At 42.9% G+C, this 24648-nt stretch overlaps 1 protein-coding gene across 3 annotated transcripts in view; it reads left to right on the forward strand.

The window, feature by feature from the left end:
• PPP2R3A (protein phosphatase 2 regulatory subunit B''alpha) overlaps window positions 1-24648 on the forward strand; it is a 564984-nt gene that overhangs the window by 492006 nt on the left and 48330 nt on the right. For all 3 annotated transcript variants that reach the window (XM_069618015.1, XM_069618017.1, XM_069618016.1), the window contains exons 8-9: window positions 6563-6611; window positions 16640-16729. In XM_069618015.1, coding sequence (XP_069474116.1) covers window positions 6563-6611; window positions 16640-16729 — 139 coding nt within the window. The remainder of the gene's footprint in view (window positions 1-6562; window positions 6612-16639; window positions 16730-24648) is intronic.

Below are 24648 nucleotides of genomic sequence, written 5' to 3' on the forward strand. Positions count from 1 at the left end.
AGTAGGGTTCCACTTTGGGCCACGTGAACACCAAATTATGGGTGTGACTCCTGTCTGCAAGGACATGACTCCTCTACATGAATGTATACCGTGTTTTAGGTCTAGTAGTAAAGCAGCAGAGGGTAGAGTAGGATGTGAATGAAACTGCTTTGTCCTGTGGAATACCAAAGGTTTCAGTTGAGTTGAGAGTGGACTGAAAGATTGCATGTTATTACTTATTGTTAAAGAAAAATCTATGATCTTGCAAAATATTGAGCTGTGACAACAGAAGTGATAAAGTTATTGTAGCTTCAGGGTGCTTTTTTGTAAAAGTGACTTTGCTTTAGTTACTTTTGGAAATACTTCACTAAACATTATTTTTGTCAAACAAACTGTTTTACAAGAAGCACTAGTAATGTGAGTCCTGCAGAAGAGGGTGTTGGGGTGGTTAGTGGGGGAGCAGGAGGAAAGTAAGGTTGTTGCTAACAAGGCAGTGGGTATTGTGAGAACCCTGAAGGTGTCTCACCCGCTAGTCCTTGGGGATCTGTCATCTAGGTGACCAGGACATGGCCATCGCTTTTGGATACAGTTCCTAGGGGTGGACTAGTGTGGGAGGATCACCTGGATGAGGGGTCTTCAGGGAGTGGAAGTGGGACACCGGACGGCGAGGCGCGGTATCCCCTTCCCTGTAACACCTTTACCCCATCCTACCAGATAGGATACTTCCAAACTCAACCCCCCAAACCCCCTTTTCCAACACAAACACTTTTTCACGGACAGCTCACAGTGAGAGAAAACAGACTAAGACCCGAGCCTTATCCCTGAGCTCAGGCAATTACTGATCATTACACACACCTACAGCTTTTTAACATGACCCAGGTGTATAAAGATAGGGGGCTGCGAAGGAGGCGGAAGAAGGCAGTGAACTAGCAAGGCAAAGCACATGAGGAAGCAGCAGTTCCAAGATGGCAGGTTAATACAAGGAGAAAGACAGCAAGGCCGAAGAGGGTTACAAGGTGGGAAGTGCCCTTGACCTTTTTAGAGAAAGACCGTTACTTTCATGAGCCTTCGTGATAAAGAAACATAAGGCCTGGAATCAAAGCTGAAAAAACCTGCATTGTGTGTCAGAGGTACTCGAGGCAGGTCCGCGTCGATAGCCAAGGCGGGGAGAATCATTTGCCACAGTGGTACTGTCCTTGGCTCCTACAACAAAGCAGCACCAGTGAAGTCAGCACAGCCAGTGAGTTGGGGAGACTGATACCAGACCGGCCTGTGTTGAAGCCAAGTTTGCAAGCTGCAACATTGTATAGAGAAAACTGAAGAGAACAGTGCATGAAGCGTATGTGGCAAGCGACGCAAATATAATTTAAACAGCAGATGAGTGATTGAACTTTGAAGCTAAGATTTGATACCTTAAACAGAGTGGTCCGGCACCAGGTGGGTGCTTATTCGAAAGTCTCTGTTAAGTATACAACTGAAAGGTGACAAACATTAAAGGGAAGAAATTGTAAAATCAAAGTGGTCCTGCGACGGGTCAATCCAAACCCTGTGCACATTCGAAAGTCTACTATACTTGATGTAAATTTAAATGGGTCTGACCCCAGTTGAAGGGGACTAATTGTGTTAAAAGGGATCTGAGTCCAGCTGAGAGGGATTTGGGCTGAATAGTGAATCACCTGAATTGAGTATTTGTGAAAATTTGAAAGAGGAAAAGAACTGTACGTGTGAAAATCTGAAAGAGGAAAAGAACTTGTTTGTTTTTGTCGCATCAGGCCCTCTGCACGAAGACACTTTGATAGTCAAGGAGACTTGGGCACAGAAGGCACTGATGCTAAAGATTGAACTGTATCCATGTGCTAAAAAAGCCAGAGATATTGCTACACTCGAGTGAACCGCCTAGTCCCGTGCTGAAAACGAAGAGAGGCCAACAGCCAGAACATACTGACATATCATTTTGTGAACACTTCTTTCGTTTTGCTAACACTGTTTCCCTCACTATTTCTATTAAGAGGTAAGGACTGGCAATAGGTTTATTATATGGCCCCTTTTATTTTGACAAGACACCACTAGGACTGCGTTATTATTATTTGATGGTCGTAGCTTGCTCCCATCTGTAGATTTAGGATTAGATGGGCGTTTTTTCAAACCCTTTTTGAAGTTCAATAAACACCCTTGAACTGTGGTCTCTTGTGTCTGTCTTACTGTTCATACCATGCCTTCTTTACAGTAGCCAATCGAAGAAACTGGTACAGTGGCTTCTCTTTGAAACTAGAGAAGTGTGGTGATGTATGTTGCAGCCGGAGATTGCATGCGGGTCAAGTTGCTTTTTGCCAGATTACACCCAGAGGCACCTACCATGTGTGAGCATACTCGTAGAGAGGCAGTTGCAGTGTTGTTCTGCTTGTGGTGTGAAGGTTCAGAAGAGGATACCAAGCTGAGAGTGGATACTTGTTATTGTTCAGGTGTGTATTGGGAGGCAAATGTTGGGTGTCTGTAATGAAGGGTCTTTGCAGGGTGCTAGTGGGTGCTAGTACAGAGGACATTAACGTGTACTATTTCTTCAGTGGAATACCCATATGTTATTTCAAATTTTTAATGGAAATCCCCTCCCTATGTATAGCTTGAAAGTTGTTACCTACCATTTTATATGAACCTTCATCCCTAACCTACTTATGGGCTAATGTCATAGATCCCCATGCTCGCCAATGGAGCGTATGGCAATGCTGGAGGCATCCCTCTCTAGTCGCCTATGTCAACACAGCGACAAGTCTGCTTTCCTCCTCCAAGATGGCACCCGTATTACACCTGTTGCCGGTGTACGTGCCCCATCCATCATGGCGGCACATACTTCAGGGTCAATGCAGCGGCCATGTTTCAGCTCTATGTACTGTGGGCAATATCAAGCTTAGGTAGACGCAAATCCTTGCGTCTCAATGCTATGGTACCCTCTGAGCTCAGTTCTCTTGGATTTATCTTCCAAGCGTTTGGCCTTTTTCTGATATTCATTCTGACTCCTCCATCCCTGTCTTTTGAATTCCTGGACCCATTGGTTTTTCGTTATTTTCTGGACCCTTTTGCTGGCATTTTTCTTTGCTCTTTTTGTCTTCCTTCTTGCTGTTGTTCCCTGGTCCTCCAGCCTTCATCCCTCTTGGATTTTCAAGTTCTCCTTTTACCTTATTTGGCCCTCACTTTCAATTGCCCAATTTAGCTGGAACTCCAGAGTCTACCTTAAGTGTTTTTTTCCCTGTTGGGGTTTTTTCTTTCCATTGGAGATTCACTCTGGGAGTTACCCTGTCTGTGTGTTCGTTACCAGACAGGGTGGCGTCCAGAGAGGATTGTCTTTTTATTCTGGTCTCCTGACTGCGACACAGACACTGGACCGATTCAGCATCTGCATCTCCAGTCCAAGTCAAGCCTCAGGTGAGCATAAAACCTGAAAGCTTATGGAGGACATTGCATATTTTTTCTCCATTTACCACCTGCTTCTAATGTAAGAGAATTCATGAAACATGGCCAGCAATGTATATCGAGGCAATTCCTCCTTTGCATCTTCAGCCATGCCATTCTTTTCATGATGGTCTATGGCGGTAAACACTTTTTAATCATTCCTATTACCCCTCATCTTGAGAGAATGTACTCAACCAGTCTGTACCTTTTCACTTTGGCATGAGGCCCATCCCATATTATTTCAGTTGTCCCTTTTCTTTGAGCCACCTCCACCTCAGTTGTTGTTGGTTTTAACCTGCTCATAAAAGCTAGCTCCTCACAGTTGTTCATTCAGAGCTCACCAGGACCATTTCCCATTCAGCCCGCAAAGTTTTTACGAGATAAGTTATCCCATGTCTTACCTGGCCCAATATAGAGATGCCTGTGGTGAATTCAGTGTTTATGGATATTAACCAAGTCAAGACCTTCTCTTGTTCGTAAACTGCTGCTCTCTCAAGGCGATGGTGTGTTGCTTCATGGAGAGATAAAGCAATCTAGCTAGTTAGTACAAAGAAGAACCAGGCAGAGATATGCTGACCTCGGAGTAAGAAAAAAAAACAAAGAATAGAAGAAGTCCCATTTTATGGGTCGAGATACTAATCATAACCTAGTCTATGGCTCTCACAAATAAACTTTCTTTAAAAAAAAGGTGTCTGTGTGATTACTAATAAAAAAGAGATAAAAATCATTCCCTACAATTGCAGTAAAAATTCAATGTTGACCAGGATAATGATGAACGTTGAAATGCGTGTATAACTTTCTACAGACCTAACAGAATCTTCGCAAACACATCATCTTCACTTGAAGGGGAGTTTTCTACTGCACATTTGCATTTTCTGGTAACAAACCAATGTTGGTGGCAAAGTTTGCCCCTCATAATCACAAAAGGGTTATAAATTGTGCTCCTACTTTTAGGCTATAATGCTGTGTTTGGTAGGTTTTATCAGGTGGTAAGAGCGCACTGCCCAGTGTAATAGGCCTCAGAGCACTGAGGGCCCTAAATTTGGGACATCGGTCAGTACCATCTGGTACAGCCTACCAAACCATGGCCTTATGTCCATTAGGCTCTGGGCACAACAGCCAGGATTCTAAGGACTCTTTTTATGGGTGACAAAATAGTCCACGCCAAACATGTGGGGGTTGCAGGTAGGCCTTCCATGTAGTGCCCCACTGGTGATGTGCTCACTGTTGTGATTTTGCACCTTTGTTATACACCACTGTGCTTTAACTACCAGAGTCACTGATCCACAATTACTTTCTTTTCCCTTTCTCCATTCCTGCACATCACTTGCATATTATCAGTGCTGTACCTCCTACTGGTTGGATGCTTGTTGGGGTCTATGTTTGGTTCAGCTCAATACATATTACAGACAAATATTGGGGCATCTGGGTAGAGGATACAGGTGTGTATGTTTGTGTTGCAATAGGGTTTAGTGACAAATGACTCTTTTTAGTTTGGGCTATTAGGTGGCACTGAAAGCACTACCTTTAAGCCCAAACAATTTTTGTTAAAATAATAGCTTTAGCATAAGAACTTCAAATATGGGCTTTGAATGAGGGTCTGTAATGCTTTTCCAATGGAGATGGCATGTGATCCATCCCATCCCTTGCCCCTAGCCAATCTATTCCCTATGGCTAATTCCACCTATTCCTGCCCATCTCAGAACTCTTTGAGCTCTTCCATGGAGGCAGCCATCTTGGATGACTGTCTCGTTTCATTCTGTCGACTACCACCACACGTTTGGGGTATTCTGAAGAGTTATGAATGGGGCTGCAGGCCTTTCATCTCCCGCTCCCCACAAGAGACTCCACTTCTCACCTTAGCTATATGGGCTACTGTGATCATTGTTTCATTAGACTAATGTCTCCTGCCTTTAGGCTCTAGATCCAGCACAAAATAATGACTGCATTCCACCCCTGATATGAGGCATATGCATGTTACTCTGGTATATGTACATGTTTCAACAGTGTCTGCTATGCCACTGGGTCTTTTAATAGTATGGGAGTTCATAATTAGGTTCCTCTTCACCTTGATTGTGATATACTACCTGCCCCATATAATTCACCTCACTACCCACATTACCCATTGGAGAACTCATGTACTTCATGTTACCATACTCACATTACTCATCATGGAACTCAACCCTCAATGAGAAGGCATGCGCGTACGGCCATTGCAGGGTCCTGTAATTCAGTTTTCCTCTTCCAAGTTTCCTTTTGTTCACCCCTCATTTACCGTTTACAAAGCCAATTCTTCTGTCTGTCACGTCTGATTGTGGGTTTGGCAGTCCCAGATTATTTCCTGCATGTACACCTAGTGCCACAATCATGTATGTGCTCCATCAACCCCACATATCTTCCCAACTGAATTTCTTTGTTTTTATCCTACTCCCTATTGTTCTATCCTCTCAGGTTTTTTCCACAGATTATGATCTTGCTAGCCCTGACAGGGGTAAAATAAGCTGATTTCCAGACAAGCCCTGGCGCTAGAAGACCACTACTGTCTTTGACTTGTTTACGGTCTTCTTCGTACTTGTGCTAGAAAATACTTCATAGGCTGGAGCTGGCTTAGTCTAGTGCAGAGCAAAAGATTAATTAGTCTAGAAGTCGAATAACCATGCCAGGAGCATTCTCCATTTGAAAGTGACACTGCCAAGGCTTTTCGTGGATTGGGAAACTAGAAAAGTTAGACAAGTATAATCATCTCAAAGTCTATCACTGAAATCTTAGAAACCTTAATCGGCTTGGTCTAGAAGCTGCACATAACTAAGAAAGGAATGAACCTCATCTAAAGGTTGCAGAGCAAGGAGACACAAGATGACTTGCCCTAGAAGTCACAGAGCAGAGATCTAAGAGGAAAAGAGAGATGTGAACTGACTGGGTCCTGAAGTCATGTAACAGAGACAGAGTTCCTATTCCTTGCTACTCTAACAGCTGTGCTTTAGTAGAGCCTCTGTGAGAAGCCCACAGTCCATGGTTCTTAATACCATGAATGTCTAGGCCAGGCATTCTCTATAGGTTGGTAAGGACGTCTCAACCATGCAAGATGTTATCATTTTAGCTTTGTAGTAAATGTTTTCTTTCTTTTCTTTTGCAGCTTCCTCCAACAGAATAATCGAAAGGATATTTTCTGGAGCTGTTACAAGGTAAAAAAAGCAACAGTATGTGGTTATGAGAGGACAGTGAGATGGAGTAACTATCAAGAGGGGGGGTTGGGGGGGGTGGGGGGGGAGATCTACCTTGTCTAGGTGAGTTCTATTCTAAAATAACATTGCTAGACAGCAAATTTATAGAAAAATACACACATTTTATTTATCAAATACATACAAATGTTAAAAACTTAAAGTTTCGAGGTATCTGTTTAGTCTTCTACAAAAGAATTGAAGAAAACACGTTCGCTATCGTATCTGCATGCACTTCCCCCCTTCAACAGGTAAGTATGTTAGTTTGAATACGTGTCCGTTAAAGTGTCTTGTGCTGTGCTAATATTCACACTAGGCCATACCTCACTGAACACAACTCACTCAGTCTCATTCCATTCATTCTTTCTTCATTCACTTTCATAGTCTCATTCCACAACCACAAATTGTGCAGTGAAGTGAGACGGAACTCAAGCATCCAATTTCAGTGGCACTTCGCAGAGTTTTGATCCAAATCTGTTTACTTAGCTTTTTGCTGTTTTATTGTAATTTAGTTCCAGGTCCTAATTAGTAGTGACTCTACCAGCTGGCTACAAATCAAGGCAGCCGCTCAGGTGCAAGTACGTACATCAGTGTTCAGAAATGTTGCATCACAGCATGCACTGCTACTGAACCCTGTCTTCTTTTGCAAGGCTCTCAAGCACTTAGTAAGCAGCACACCTGCTTACTGTGTCACTTTTCTGCTCAGACTCTTTTTTTGATGGAATACAAAAGTAATGTACAAAAGGGTGCGCCTCACGTTTGCCAAGGGTTACAAGAGTAGCACAACACATTTTAGCAACAGGTTGTGGTGTCCCTAGGAGGAGCAGTGCATTATGACAGCTACCACTGTCCTATATTTTCTTGCTCCATCTACTCTGACAAGCATTGCATTATATAAGCACCGGTTTAGGTCCCATACTTGCATTAGCAGTAGGAATGTCATGCCCATGTGTGGGTGCGATATTTACACTGGGGGTGAATACATGTTACTCTGAATGTCATGCATATCACATATTTTTCTTATGTTATAGGCATAAATGTTTTTGCAGGCGCATAATGGGCCTGAATGTTATTAACAGGCAGAGAAAGGCTCTCGCGCCAGTTTTGTGCATTTCGACCCATTATCATATTTTCTGTGCAATGCTGGGGCATGGAGAGTAAATTCCACTCCACCTCTTGCTCCTACTGTTTACGGATAGCACACCAGCATATCTGACCAGATCTAATTTTGATGCAGCCAGAGAGGCTTGAAAATGTATGGATTCCACCAGCTGTTTACACATGTAAAAAGCAGGTGGAATCCATTGTTATGCCAGCTGCCATGCATATACATGGCTGTATGGCATTACCACTTGTTTTGTGTTGGGGGGTGAAGAAGCATCTGAATCCAATACCATCCAGATTTCCATTTGTTTTCTAAACCCCCAATGCAAAACAATCGAAATTCCCTGTAGCACCCCACTGCATTGTCTATATGATTAATACTTAATTTAATATGGCCCCGAAATGTGATATGTAACATATGTATATTGTAGATATTACACGTACATGCCATTTCTTCTAGGAGAGCCACAATGATGGTATTCCTCCCTGCCCCCACCATGGGAAATAAATTGTGCTATTGGAGGGGAGTTGGTTCCTGGTTACCAGAATTAACTACAGCTACCAGAATTCCCTGAGACCAGAATTGAGGCTAATCAGTAACACCTGAAAAGACTACCTCCCTGAAGATTGTAAGAGACATGAAAGCGCTTGGAGGAGAAGAGCAACTGAACTGCACCAGGTATACAAAGCCGGGAACTAGAGTGCACGCCTCACCCCCTCTTTTTTCTACAAATTGATTCGACAGTCCCGGGCTCCAGAGGCAGCGGCACCAGGGTCACCATCCGACAGTCCCGGGCTCCAGAGGCAGCGGCACCGGGGTCACCATGCCCTACCTAGGAGAGCCACATTGATGGTTTCCCCCCCTCCTCCCACCATGGGAAATAAATTGTGCTATTGGAGGGGAGTTGGTTCCTGGTTACCAGAATTGACTACAGCTACCAGAATTCCCTGAGACCAAAATTTAGACTAATCAGTAACACCTGAAAAGACTGCCTCCCTGAAGATTGTAAGAGACGTGAAAGCACTTGGAGGAGAAGAGCAACTGAATTGCAGCATTTATACAAAGCTGGGAACTAGAGTGCTCGCTGCACTCCCTCTTTTTTCTACATTTCTAAAAGTAGCACATGTCAGAGTTTCCTGCTGCCATGAGTTACGATGCAATAGCTGTGTGGCATGACTGAAAACAAGGCCAGCACACAGTTATGCCTCATTTTTCTATCTGTGATTCAAGGGATCTATCAGCACTATAAAAAAGTGTGCTGATACAAAATCCTCCGAGCACAGAGAAAGTACACATTCTGGCACACAGCTCCTCCATGCAGCACTCGGCCCAATCAAAATCCATGCAAGTGGTAGGTGACCACCAAGTCTTCAGATCTACGCAGTTTTCTTGTCTCCTGTTTGCCTTTTTGTTGGTTTGTATTTTGTACACACCCTACTGTAGTTTTACACTTATATGTGCTTACACAGACACAATTATGTTTGCATTCTTTATTTTTTTAAATATATTTTTATTATTTTAAATCACCAACACTCAACAAACAAAAACAATTCCACAATACATGTTATATTTATCAAACATCGAACATGTTACTTCTACCCCTAACCCACCCTCCTTCACTCAAGCTCACTCTCCCACACCTCCGGTTGCAGTGTCTTCCAGAGGTTCCCCTTCCTCTGTGTCTTCAGAGGAATCTTGGTCACTTGGCCAATCCAGGGTAGACCCATTCAGTGTGGCTATTAGGAGTCTCCAAGCCCTCAGAGTTTCCGTCTCCTCCTCTCCACCCCTGATGGTCGCCTCATTCCATACTGCTGTTTTTTCCGTCTCTGCCCAATTCAGGAGATCAAGCCACCACACTTTCCTTCTGGGCCTCTGGCTCGTCTTCCAGCCCATGGCTATCCTACACTTGTCCAGTATATAAGCCAGGTCCTTGAGTTTGTTTACGTGCCCCAGACCGCGAGGTCTCGTGAAGCCTATCACCATACATGCCCATACTGATTCCACGTCTAATTGGATCCCTTTCTCAGTTAATCTGTGGGTGACCCCCCCCCCCCGGTATTTCCCAATCTCCGGGCACGCCCAGAACATGTGTTCCATCCCAGCCTTCACTTCCCCACATTTAGGGCAGGCTTGTGTTTCTGTATTCTTAAATCTGGCAATCCTCTGAGTGGTCATGTACGCCCTGTGGGTTACGTATATTTGGATCTGCTGCAACCTCATGTTTCTGGACACCTTTTTTGTGGTATCTTTGGGCACTCTCCCACAGCCCGTCATGCATGGGTGCTCCTACTTCTTCCTCTGAATCCCGTCCTAGCTGTGTTACCTCCTTCCCCACCATAGACATCAAGAGTTCATAGATCCGGGAGACCTCATGCCCTCCCTCCGAAATATAAATTGTTTCTGTAGTTTCATCTGGTTGGCCCTCTAGCACCGAATCAGGCAATGATTCTCTCACCCGTGGGACCACTCTGGTGTAGGTGATATATTGCCCTGGGTGTAGTCCAATTTCATCCGTCATCTCAGCGAATTCCATGACTCTCCCCTCCTGCCATAGGTCTCCCACTGTTGCGATGCCCATCGATTCCCAATACTTGCGAATCGTCTTTCGCAGTTGTTCGTCCCCTGTCACCAGTGCCACTAGCGGCGCATGCGGCACCTGCGGGGAGCACAGGGTCGGGTTTTCCATGGCCCTACAGGCCTTGCGCCATACCCTCCAATCTAGTTCCAGCAGCCTCAATCGCCCTTTCAGTTCTGATTTGGACACCCATATGATTTCTTTCAGGAAATACGGAGCACATTCAAACCTCATCAAGCTGGACTCGGCTGTGGGGTCCTCCGCTAACCATTTACCTACATACTGTAGTTGACTAGCCAAGTGGTACATCTCAAAGTTGGGCAGTTTAATACCCTCCCCCCCATGTCATACGTATTTTGCAATTTCCATAAGGCTAACCTGTTTCTGGTGTTGTGCCAAATGAAACCTCTGTATAAGCTTGTAGTTTACCAAAGAATCGCTTGGGTATCATATAGGGGATGTTTGTTTGCATTCTTTATTATTCACTTTAAAGAGGTAAACATTGTAAGTCTGGCCTAGAAGCCCATGATTAGAGTAAAGTTCTCAATTCCCTGGAACTATTATCAGCTTCATCTTGGCTCTGTTTCCTTATTTCCCTGTGTCAGTCAGTAATGACATTTGGTAAGAACAGTCAAACAAGTTTAAATAGGCCATTCTTCCAAAGACTGCCCTCATTATGAGGTTGCCATTAGGCCGCCGGTGCTACCGGTGATCTTCCGGCAACCTCAGCATAACGTTTCTGCCACCCGATATCCCCGTAATACCTGGATATTACGGGCGGCAGAGGAACGGTAAATCATGGAGTCGCATATGACTTCATGGGAATGGGAACACTGAAGAACCGTTCATAACGGGGCCAGTGCTTCAGTGGAAAAGATCTGCTGTAGGGGCTTGAACTAATTTATAATGAGGGACTAGGAGACTGTCCCTAAAATAAGCATATATACCATCCCTAAAATAAGCATATATTCGACTGCTGGACGGCTCCGCTCATCTCTATTACCAATAGTTTTCCCTTCACAGCAAACTTTGCACTCGCCACAAGCTATAGGTGAGTGATAATTAATTCAAGCAGTGTGAGAAAGGGTGTGGTGGGTGCATACGGAGAACTAGTATTGATGCCATGGTGTGATAGGCATAAGTGTCAATCTAGTAACTTGAAAACCCCAATCATTCCCCCCTTCAAATTCAAACTTAGCCACCTTAACTATGAGTCCTCCTCTTCCAGTGTTGAATCATTGTGCATTCTCCTTCTTGGGAATGACGAGTTGGAAAGGTAGAGTTAGGTGACAGTAACACCAGCTCTAGAGCACTATGGCTCCAGACACCCGTACAATGGGTTTGTTTGGCAAAATTGCAGGATATATTTGTATTGTGCCAAAGCACAGCTGGGATGAGTTATAGAAGGGAATATATTTCTGTTTTTCAATACAGCCCAAAAACAGAGATGCAGAACTTTTTTGACAGAGTTCTGGGTAGTGTCTCCCACCACCCCCTCTTCTCCACCCATTGTGAAGAGGAGAACCATATTTTGCCAGGCTTCCCCACAACTTGAGAATGTTCTGTAAAGTTGCTTCTATGCAGATGGACTGGTTATATGTTAATGTTTGGTGCTCAGAGAGACAAGTCGCTTTTGCCTCAAACCCACGTGTTTTATTTCATTTTTTCGCAGAAGCCTACTGTTTCAGTTGCTTTGGAGTGATGTGCTTATTTTGGTTTTGTGTTCCCACAACTGTAGTTTCTCGCGCTTTGTACATTACTTGAGAACAACATTTGTAAATATTCTTTGTTCATTTGTACATATTGTTTGTACACCAACACTTCTCTGCACTATTTTGGGCCTAGGCTATTTCTGGTGCACGCCAAAGACAGCCATTTGAGCCACTAGGTGGCTGCTTGCCATTCAATGGGGGCGGTGTCACTTGCACATTTGGGCACTGCCCCTGACCACAAGCATGCATTATTTCAATCACATAGGATATGAGGCCACTGTTGTTCTTGCTAACCACGTAGAATGTGGGTAAAATCGCCTACACAGTGTACCCATGCTAGATTGGGGACCTTGGTTCAGACCTAATGGGTGAATCATCCAATGAGCGAACACCTCATCAGCACAAATTAGTGGGATATAGCCAGCAACATTATTATGACTGTCACTTATTTTGAAGGCAAAATACTGTGTGATCAGGAGCCTTATTTGAAAACAGCAGTCCAAGCCATACTTTGAAAACGTTTTGCTCAATTTCGATTGGAAGACTTGCTCTTTGTAATGCGCACAGCCAAGTGGAACACAATACATTCTGATCTCTGCTTCCACGACTTTTGTTCACTGCTTGGCCAAATTAGGAAAACGTGACTAGTCCCAATTTTAAAAACATAAGCTATCTTGACAGCCATAGAAGTACTCTTATTCTGTCGTAGTACAGGGATCATAGCCGTACCATTCTCGGAAGCAAATTATATCTCCTGCGCTTACAAAATTAGATTCAGATACAAGAGCAATTTAAAATTAGATGTATTTCTATGGGGAATGATTAGATGACATGCAGTGCATAGCAGTAACGGTGTGGTAGTGTAAGATTGGTGAATCAGTTTGGGTGCATGTCTATGGCGTATTTAGAGGGGCAGAATATTGTATAACTAGTGCAAAATCTGTAAAACAGGTTCTCTTTTGGTAAACAGTTAATGTTTTCGAGTAGAGTGTTGATAGCCATTTCAACAGCTATAATGCTGAATGCTGAGAATAATTTTCACTTTTCACGGTACATTGTGAAGCCTGTCTATATGTTTGTTTGTTTATTATTTCTATTGAGCACCGAGTACCCAAAGGCTTATGGGCGCATACAACAAAGAAACAAACAATACAAACAATTCTTAGAGCAAAAACAAAAATGAGCAGTGTCAGTGCTTTAGATGTCAGTGCTTTACTTTATTTAAATAAAAGTAATTTAGCAAGAAGGAATTATGTCTGTTATCACCACCCTTTGTTTCTATTGTGGATACACACGGGGACAGTTATGAGGACAACCATGCTGAAATTAGATTTTTTATTATTTTATTTTCTACATTAATTAAATTCTCTGATGTAAGAAATAATTTGATGTATGTATTCAATTATATTTATACTGTATTGTCTTTTTAGTTGTTTTGTGAGGTTTAACTTCTGCAAGCCACCATGATTTGGCATCTAAAGCTTTTGAAACCTTACATTGGCATATGATGCTTAAAAAAATTATCTTCAGCCCATATACGATGTGCACTGAGCTTTTCTTTAATTTGGGGCCCAGGTTTTAAACAACAGATTACTAAAATACTGCCCAGGAAAACTGTTATGCTCTCTCAGTCAGCCTATCTTTTGAGGCCTGTCAAATGTAATAAAGTTAGAACAGAGGTCAGAAATGTCATTGCTCTGGCCATAACAATTTGGAATAACCTTTCTTTAAATCTGAAGGCCACATCTGATCATTCGGAAGCTGTTCAAATCATATGTATTCAAATCCTAAAACCGTGTCTGCTAGCTACTGTATTCTAGAACAAAGACGATATCTGGCATCTGTATAAAAGTACCTTAACAGCATTTGTATTTATTTGCAGAACAGAGATGTCAATTTTGATCAGAAATTACTTACATTAACACATTTAAAGATGGTGGAGGCATTTCTACTAAGGATGCCTTTACAATAGCACAAATATGTGAATAAGTGGCTAGTCAGTTCATAAGGGGTTTAAGAAAGTGAGCACAACACAAAACTAACAGAAACATGTATATATCGGAAAAACAGTGACCTACAAATGAAACATTAACCTAAGGGGGGAAGGGCTTCAAACAGAAGACAAGTACTATATAAATATACAAAATTACATTATTAAAGTTCTCTGGAGGGAGTGGCTGGGTCAAGTAGGGATGATAGACTAGAGAGCAGGGGGGGCTGCCTCTTTAGCAAGTAAGTGAAGTTTAAGTCAATTTTTTAAGAGATCCACAGTTGGGCTGGCTTTGATTGTGATGGACGAGTAGTGGGAAACGAGTGGAAGCAAGTGGTGGCATGAAGGGGGTGGCATGGGACAGTGAGGTTGAGTGCAGAGGATTACGAGATGGTGAGTATACAGCGATAAAATCAGACAGGTTCTGTGGAGCAAAACCATTGATAGCTTCATAGACTAGGGGAAGGAACTTGCAAAGGAAGCATTTGGAGAGCCAACTGCCATGCTGTCCATAGGTAGAAGTGGGGGAGGATCTGGGTAGGTTCTAGAGAATGCAGGTAGAACATTTGAGGACTTTACCCAGAGGGAGGAAGGAGTAGAGTGGAAGGCCAAGGAGAAGGCTTGAGCAGTAGTCAAGTTTACTGAGCAAGATGGTGAAGATTCGAGTTTTCATAGAGTGGTTAATAAGAAAAAAGACACACTTTCCAAACGTTGAGGGGTTAATATAGGCAGCAAAGGCAGTGGTAGTGATGAATTATTGCAGTTGGAGATCGCTATCAAAGAGGACCTCAAGGTTGCAAGCCTTGGGCGAGGGTGCAAGAAGGTCAGACAGGAAGGAGATGGGAGAGAAGATTTGGGTGTCATCAGCAAAAAGGTGATACTGAAATTCATAGCATAACATAGGTCTTTCTAGGGCAGAGGTATGGAAGACTGGTCCTTGGGGGGCACCGACAGGGAGAGGAGTGGGGTAAAAGGTTTAAGGATCCAAGGAAATTTTGAAGGATCAACCTTCCATGTAGGAGGTGATCAGTCAAGAGCAGATTTGCGAAACACATGGTCCCTGAGAGTGGGGAGGAGAGAGGAGTGGTTGACAGTGCCGAAAGTGGCATAGTGGTAAAAAAGGATCAGTATAGAACAGAGTTTGGAAAGGTGAGCATGAGAGAGAAAGTTGGAGACATGCATGCGTGCAGTCTCGTTGGGGTATTTGCTTCAGAAGCCTGATTGAAGTGTATCTACAAGGTCATTATCCTCAAGGTACTTAGTGATCTGGTTGAAGACAACCAGCTCAAGGACCTTTGAATAATGGGCAACAAAGGAAACTGGGTAATAGTTTGCTGGCATATTTAGGTCAGCAGAGGGTTTCTTCAATAGGGGAAGACAGTTGCAGATTTGACAGAGGCAGGGAAGAGTCCAGCAGAGAGAACGTTTAAGGAGCTCTTAAGGGCAGCTGATTGAGACTATTGGGGAGCAACAGGGTTCATAGGAGCGCGAGATAGGTTTGCACTGCAATGGATGGGCGCTAATTCAATAGGAGAGGTAGGGGAGAAGTTGAGAGTAGAAGAAGTGGGGGAGAGGTGGTGGACAAAAAGAGGGTTGGTGAGGGGGAGAGAGGATGCCTGTGAGAGTCACAAATTGTATGAATTGTAGCAGGAAAGTAGTGAGCAAAGTAATTAGCAGAAAGGAAAGTATTAGCTTGGCAGATGTGAGCAAAGCTTGGAGGATAGATGAACGTTCGGAGGGGTGATTCCGGAGAGAGTATATCAGCTTCGTGAAGTATGAGGATTTGGCAGAGTCCAACGCAGAGGTGAGGTCAGCTAGAGAATTCTTTTATGCTGGTGGTAGTGTAAGGGTCAGTAATTTAGGTGTGAAGGTGTGAGCAGGATAGTGTTGGTCAAATATAGTCATAAAGGTGTAATGAAAGTCAGAAAAGCACTGTCAATTGAAGAGCCATGAACAGGGGAGAAAGGCAGGAGAGAGGTCCTCACATCATCAAGGTAGGGGGAAGAGAGCCCTATCTGAATTTCCTGTTAGCCATTGTAGCGGGTGGAGGGATGTTAAAGTCACCATGGAGTCAGGGAGAGGGATCAATGGAGAGATCAGAAGAGGATAGTGAATTTGAGACAGGGTCAAGAGAGTTCTCTCTGGAGTGGGTAGGCTTGTCATGGAGGGAGTAGAGGGAGTGGTCAAATAGGAGTACAAGAGGAGGGACGAGAGGAGGGACTTAAGGTCAAGGCATGTGACTACCGAGGTCTTTGGAAGGTTAAAGGCCCACAGCATGACAATGGGGATGTTGGTAGGAAATGGCTCAATGAGAAGTCTCAGATCAGGGAACAATGACTGGAGAGGACATGGTGATAGAAAGCTTTAACAGTGCCAGGGGTAGAAGGTAGGAATTGGATAGTGGCATACTGAAAAGAAGAAGTGAAGTCAGATGAGGATAGAATTGTACAGAAAGAAAGTCTATACTTGCACAGAGTGTCACCACAAGACTGTATTGTGGGAATATGTGGTTAGCTGTCAGTGATTAGAATTGGATCGATGGTGCGGTAAACAATTAAATGAATTATGGACAGACCACTTTAAATGAAATTGTTTCTTTTGTTTCTTCAGGGGCAATACTGTACAGAAAGAGGGAAAGATGAGCTATGCTGATTTTGTATGGTTCTTGATCTCAGAGGAAGATAAAAAGAATTCTACCAGGTAATCTCACCCTTGTAAACCCTTTAAAGAAAGTGATTGCAAGGGAAATTGAAACAGAAGATAATGTGATTGTTTTTTAGTTCCTTGACATGTAATGTTTGTAGCTTCACAAAAAAAGACAAACAGAACGGGACTTGGACTCAACACTGCTTTTTTACACATGTAGGAAGGTTGCACACATCTGGGATAACAAAAATAGCAAGTCCTCTAGCCCTCTCAGTACCAAAACCCTAAACAGAAACACAATGACAAAGGTGGATTGAGACAGCTCCTGTAAAACAGAGGGCTGGAGTTTTCTATCATCAAACATGCATTACTTGACATTGGATCAAGATGAGAATGGTATGTAGAAGAAAAGGTTTGAAACAAGAAAGAAAGGGGAAAGAATACACACAGAAGGGACATGAAGAGCATAAAATGCAGTGCATCAGAACAAACTATTTCAATAGTACAAACATGTATTTAATACAAGTTGTCATGTTTATTTCAGATAACATAAGTTTCCATAAAACGTACACAATATATACAAACATCCACACAGTGAATCAACAGCTAATACAACATTCATTAAAGTATTGTTTTTATGATATATAATCATTATATATATAAAAACAATAAACTGCTTCAGTACGAAACAAAGGCATGATAAAATAGTTCTTATAGCAGGTAAACATTATACATTTAACAATAAAGTTGCTTCTGTGCTTCAGCGTGGGTCGAATATACGATAAAACCTATTACTCGAGCATCTGCCTCCAACAGATAATACATGGCAGGCGACATTGGCTGAAACATAGGTCCCACAATAGAGGTAGCAAAGGTCTTCTCCTAATCGCATCATAAACAGGACAGAAAAATGTATAATTATAATAAATGAATACAATAGTCATCATTTTATGTTCCAATAAACATGGAAATTGTCTGTCCTCATTTAATCCAGTCTCTGTGGCTCACAACGTATGTTTGAGTTGAGCCTCCCTTTTGGTTCGTATGAGGGTTCGTTTGCCCCTCATAGGGAATCTTCGCATGGTCTACACCTGTAATTTGAGCTCTGGGTTGCATCCTGTGCTGGTATTGTTCCAATGTTGTGACTGGGTATTTAGAATCTTCATTATTCGTTTACCCCCACATGTTCCATATTTTTGTTTTAAGGGTTCTAATTGCGCTACCAAAATAAAATGTGTTACATATATATTCAGTGATGTAACTTGTGAGAGTGTTTTGTAATGGTCTGTGTTTTAATATACTGTTTTGGCGAGTTTGCACACATTACAGAATCCTCATTTAAAACATTCTATAATTGGGTTTGTTCAAGAAACGAACGCACCATAGATTGTAGGATTACTGGAGATTATGAGCTTTCTGTAAGTGATTTGTGATCTTGTATTGTATTATACGGGAATTTATAGAGCACAGGCAAAACCAAGATGCATCAAGGCGCTGGGGGAGAGAGAGGAGACTACAGACCCAGAGGATTAAAATAGATAGGTTTTAAGAAGATGTTTCCGAAAAAGGGGGTGAAGTCAGGAGTGTTACGGATCTCTAGATGGAGGGCATTCCAGAGCGTGGGGGTGAGTACAGGGAAGGACCTTCCTCCTGCTTGGGCCCGTAGAAATCGAGGAATGTTCAGCAGTGATTGATTGGCCGAGCGGAGGAGTCTGCTTGGTTTATAAGGTGTGAGTCTAGATTGAAGGAACTCAGCCCCGGCGTTGTGGGTATCGAAGTGAGCGAGGCATAGGATTTTAAATGCAACTCTGCTCCTCACAGGGAGCCAGGGAAGGTGATGAAGAAGGTCGGAGGAATGAGCCAGTGTAGGGGAATTCAGGGCAAGGCGAGCTGCAGCGTTTTTGTGAGGCTCGGTAAGCGTTGTTGCAGGGCCTAAGGTTGACTGAGAAAGATACCATTGCAGTAGTCTAGTGATCCCATAATGGAGGCATTCACAATTTAGATCTGGATTCAGCCGGAAGAAACAGAAGAACCTTTTACAGTATTTTAAGTTTGGTAAAGCCCGATTGGCAGACCATCGAAATGTGAGCTTCTCTGGATCCTGAGGACATAATTTTGATTCTTATGCTCTTGACAGTTGAGGAGGGTTCAGGGCAGGGTCCAAGAGAAGTAGGCCAGTAGTCACAGGTCCAGGGCTGTCCTGCGTAGTTGGATCCAACCAGTGTAATCTCAGTTTTGTCTCCATTCAGTTTAAGCCAGTTATTGGCCATCCAGACCTCAACCCCCGATAAACAGTCTTTCAGTTTCTGGGTGGCCAGGGGGTCAGTTGAGGGTGTCCCAATCATAATTGCAAGACCCCAACCAAAATTCATCAACTATTGTGAAGAATCTCATAGGTTTTTCCACTTACATCTTTATAATCTTTAGGTTTGTAAAATGTTGTTCCTGTATGTTTTTATGCTATAATACGTAGCAGTATATAGAGTTACAGCTTTATATAACCTCTCATTTTAAAGGAGAAGTTCACTCAAAAATTGTATTGGCTCAAAAAACGGGCCATAATCAAAATTATATATAAAAAATATTTTTAAACAAAGTTCCTATGTAAAATTTTGACCAAATGAGGCTCAAACTCAAAAATGTCAAGCACTATGAGGCATCTATTTTGTGAAATGGATGAACCTCCTTTGCTTGTGTTAAGCTCTGCCCTCACAGCAATAATGAAGCAAAGGCCTCCTACTGGTAGCGTTTGTTTATTACAGCCGGCTTTTGCTTCATTATTGCCGGAGAGCGGAGATTGCAGTCAGGATCCTTCCTGCCGTCTGCTGCTGGTAAGTGCTTTTTTACATTTTTTTATTTAGAAAGAAAACAGCAATTATAAATACAACATTGTTGTATTTTTGATTGCAGTGGCTTTTACTTTGAGTCTCCTGGGAGCCCGTGTGCTAAATCTGTTCTTCTATTTTACCTGCCATTTGTTTCAGATATTCATTTAGGGTTGGCTGGTCCGAGGGTAGCTGGTCATTTTTGTCTTCTTTGATTTTGGTTTGGTCGCATAAATAGTGTCTACGGGGCCACTGGGACCAACCGCTATGCTGCTCTTACTATTTTTTGTTTTGTTAGCCACCAGGCGTGGGGCTTTAGCTTTGCGCTTAGACATGGAGCACAGTGTTCGTCAACCAGACCACCCAATAAAGTGCAGGTGCAGTGCAAGATGATGCTTGAAAAGTGTGAGTGCAGTTGCAAATACAAAAGCTACAAACCAAGTACACAAATACCTTAGCTTTGCTGGCTCAAGGACAATCATAAGGCAAAGGGATAAAAGAACACATGCAAATTAAAAACCATTAAAAATAAAATTTGTCAAAAAATGATTAAAACAGCTATAAAACGTTCATAAAAATGAGACCGCAAAAGATACAAGCAATGCAGCTAAAAAGGGCTCAGTGCGCACTGCAATACACCCCCCCAAACCATGTAATTAGGGGAGAGCGAAGAGAAAGCCTTGCAGCCCCCCAACTTGGTTATGGTATAATCCGACAGAGAACTTCAAAAAACAGCTGCTGGAATGGCAATGGAAAGATGTTATGCAGTTATTAAGCAGAGAATGTAAAGCACCAGTAACGTCGAAATTGGAAAAGTACAAGATATCCAGAGAATCAAGTGCCAAAACAAAATAGCCTCTGAGGACATGGCACACCCGACGGCTCAGGGACCTGTCTTAGTCAGTCTCTTCCCCTGCCCCGCCCCTGTCCCTCTGCTTTCAAAAAGATTGACTTTTTCGAAAGCACAGTGGCACTTCAACACCAACAAACAGCCTGAGCAGGCAACAAGCATTTTTATTAAAACAAGCTGTGTAAAACACGGAGAAAACAATGGAGAGTTGCAGTGTCTGCAAATCAATCAATTAGTAGCTTAGTGTGGTGGGACCCCACACCAGAAAGAGAGGGGAGAGAAACCTTGCAGCCCCTCAACGTATCAGGTGCACCAGCTACCAATACTCCAAATAGAGCAACCTGCGTGGGGGGTAGACCAACAGTTTGTGTTTATAGTTCACAGCCGGAGAATAAATGGTTTCTTGTAATTGGTAGAGAACAGTATCCAAGGAAAGCAGGGAAAGCAGCCCAGAGGACAAGACACGCCCGGCGACTCGAGGAGCTGCCTGAGTCCATCTCTCCCCTCCTGTCCCTCGTTCTGCTAAATGAATCAGTGCTGCAGCGATGAAAGAGTGATATGCAGCATATAACGGCAATTAGACGGTAGGTGACGAGATTCAAAAAAGTTCAAAGATCAGGGTCACGGCATGGGCAAGGGCAGACAAGCCCTTGTTGGTAAATAGTTAATAGTTCAAGGCGGCCAAGGTGTGCAAGCAGTGGGCAGTAGACCCTTGAAGTACACCCTTGTGTCAACACTTACAGCAACAGTCCTCAGACGAGCACTACCAGCTGTCGCCCGATAATATCAGCCAGATTTCTTCTCCCGGTACTGCTCCAGTCCAGTCCCACGGTCCCAAAGGGCTGATTGAACGTAGGCGCAATTGACATGGTTGCAGGCTCTAAGCACCTACGAACAACAACAAAGTCGGATATTTACCCAGACTTGGCTAGGGACTAAGGAAATTACTAGACTTCACCACTACACTGCAGTCCTGCCTCGGACTGCTCAGACTGCAAGGGACTCAACCAGGACTGAGCAGACGGCAAGGGACTCAACCAGGACTGCGCAGACTGCAAGGGACTCAACCAGGCACTCAGTGTTGGTATGAGAGCTGTGCCTCCTCCGACAAACATGTTAGTAGCTTTAATAACAGTATAATTGCATCTGCCTGGTCTATAGGTCTCTCTCAAAAAACAACTTTCAGAATTATCTGAAAATAGGTTACTGTTTGGGAGTTTCTGTGCCATTAGAAGTAAGAGTGAATTTGTCCGCAGAACTAAAAGTTCAATAAGCAAACTGTAATAAAAAACTTTATTTTGGCTACATAAAAATCCATATAAGCAACATACATACAAGAATAATAAAACAAAATCAAAATATCTAATATTATTATTATAGCTATGAGTTCTCCGTCCACAGATGCCCACAAAGGCAATACATAAGAAACACCTCAATAACTTCTCAGAATGCACCCTGACCCAGCTGAAAGAAAAGTGGGAGAGGGAACTGGGCACCGTTGAGAGTGAGGAATGGGTGTAGGCTATGGTGGCGGCAAGGGAAGTAAATGTGTCAATCCGGATGCATCTGACTCAGTATAATATCCTGCATAGAGTGTATTACTCGCGAGATCGGATACACAAGATGGATAGAGCCGAGACAGCCACATGCCTCAAGTGTGGGGAATTGGAAGGTACATTTTGCCATATGTTATGGAAATGCCGGCGGGTCGCGGCCCTGTGGGAGGGGGTCCTTTGCAAATTGAAGAGAGTGCTGGGCAGAGCAGTGCCTAGGGATCCCAAAATATTATTGTTACATATCTGCAGCGACTTTGAAGGGAAAAGATGGGAAAGCAAGCTGATAGCAATCACAGTAATGGTGGTCAAAAGGGATCTAGCGGTCAAATGGGGCGCGGGAGATATTCCAATGGTAACTACTTGGGAGATGGGAATGGAGAACTGCAAGAGTATGTAGGCGATAACTTACCGGAGCAGAGTGATGCCGGGGAAGTATGTTTAAATATGGGGAAAGTGGGAGGATTATGTAGAGTGAAGGGGGGTTGGGGTACTATTATCATGCAGGCACCACAGGCCAAAAGGGGGAAGTAAGACTGGAGGGTGGGATGTATCAGGGTTCGGGGGGCGGCGGATGCGGGGAAACCACATTGTGAAATGTTGTGTTGTTTTGGAAAATGTTTGTTGTTTTTGAAAATGCAAATAAAAAGAGTTGATTAAAAAAAACACCTCATTAATTCATCAGTTTACAGCAGTAGAACAGATCAATCGTGCAAAGTAAAATGTTACTTTATGTTCCTCAATTGCCAACCAATTGGTATATAATTAATTACACTAGTTACAATGGAATCATCCTCAGTAGATTTACATAATTGTGTTGCCTCTTCACATGTGAAAATATTACATAGAACAAACAAAGGATTGAGGCAACATTTCTATAACCAGCTGGGGCAAAGGACGCAAATGCTTAAAATGCCATTTGCCTGGGCAAAATGGACATGATGCCAAAGAGGGAGGACTATTCCACTTAATAGGACGATTTCCACCGAGACGTAATACACATTTTAGCTAACAGAAGACTTTTCCTTATTTAAATATTTTTCAAGCCTAGATAATTATTTAAAGACAGATCTGTCCCTACTTCCTATTTGGTGCTTGGAGTCAGAATTGCCTTGTACATTCATTCAACATCTGATTTTTTAATAACAGTTTTTGATGTATTGATTGAGCTTGAAGTGTCCCACTTGTATTCTAAATTAATTTCAATTAAAACAGATTCAACGTGTGAAACAGGACATTGTGTGAACATTCGAACAGTCCCGACACTAGCAATTGCTGCTCTATGATGGGATAAATCTGCAGAAGGCTATAAACAGGCCTACTATAATATCTGCCTTAATTTTGCTAGATGTTGGATATTAACTCTAATTCTGTTTTCATGGGAGTATTGTGGGTACTTTGCGGTAAGCCCAGAAGGATTTTACAGATTCTAATTTCCCCTCTGGTCAATGCTAAAACTTCACAGCAGCCAAATCGTTCTGTACCATATAAAGCAGCCAAAACTGCTCTAGAGCTATACCTCAAAGCAGGTCCAATATAATGACCCCCCCCCAAATCTTTGGAAAACGTGCTTACCACACCCCCTTGCCTGGATAAGGAAATACAACTGTTCCCTTCCTGGTTCATCCATTACTGCTCCAAATGTTAATTTTGAAGGGTAATCTTAACGTTGCCATCTTGCTCATTTTGCATGCCATACGTTCAGTTTTCTGGATGTTTATCTCAAGTCCCTTGATTTGGCACTCTCGATAAAAGGTATCTGTTTTTGTAGTTCCTAGGGCGTTTTCAAAATCAAAATGGTATTGTCTGTAATAAGAGGATGCTAAACCTGTACCTATCCAGTGCAGGGGCATCTGCTTTAGGATTTAAAATAGACTGAATGAAGAGTTTAATCAACACCTGGGCCATACTTCACAGACGCCATGTTGTTGCATAGAGTTTTTTGCTTATGACTTCGAAAAGATTTTTGACGATAGGGTGGTATGGTGCGGATTGCAGTCTTGAGATCCACAAAGGGAAAATAAAGAGATTGTTTTGTTACCTCTCGGTAGGATCCCATAAAAAAACCTGATTTATAGTGCCAGTATATTTGCCAAAATCAGCCTGGACATCTGTATTAACATTACCCATTCTGGACAAGTTGTCAGGTCTCCCCAACAAAACTTTACCAAGGACTTTCCCCGCAGTTTTCAGGATAAGAGAGATAGGTCTATAGTTATAGGCAACAGCCTATCCCCCTTCTGGGATATCGACAGAACCTCAGCCTTCAGCCAGCTAGGTGGTAGCTCTCTCTGAGTCAACATGTAGAAAAAACAGGAGCCCACAATTCGGGATCATTGAAAAATAGGTTCACAGGTGTGGGCTTTTTTTGTTCTGTAACATCAGAAAGTACCTGACTAGACGTAATAAGAGGGGTTTAGGCTAATGTGAACATCCTCCATTGGCGAGCAACTTTCAGAATTGCCATGTAAATGGGAGAAGAGATTATACCTGTCAAATTCATATACATTGTGCATTAGGGCAGTCATCTCAGAGGTTGATCTTTCAGAGACCATTTTCCTGAAATCCTTGCTGCCTGTTGCACATATCAACTGCTCGGTTCAGAAGACCGCAATTATGTGCCTGCAGCTCTTCCTTCTCTCTCAGTAACAGGGTCTTGCATTTTATCTGCCCAATGTGAACTCTATATCTGGTGAGCTACAGCAGTGTTTTTAATTGCAGCTTACATTGCGGATTCAGCATGCC

Source organism: Ambystoma mexicanum, chromosome 10 (genome assembly GCF_040938575.1).
Source record: "Ambystoma mexicanum isolate Mex_15411 chromosome 10, UKY_AmexF1_1, whole genome shotgun sequence".
NCBI classification, from domain to species: Eukaryota; Metazoa; Chordata; class Amphibia; order Caudata; family Ambystomatidae; genus Ambystoma; species Ambystoma mexicanum.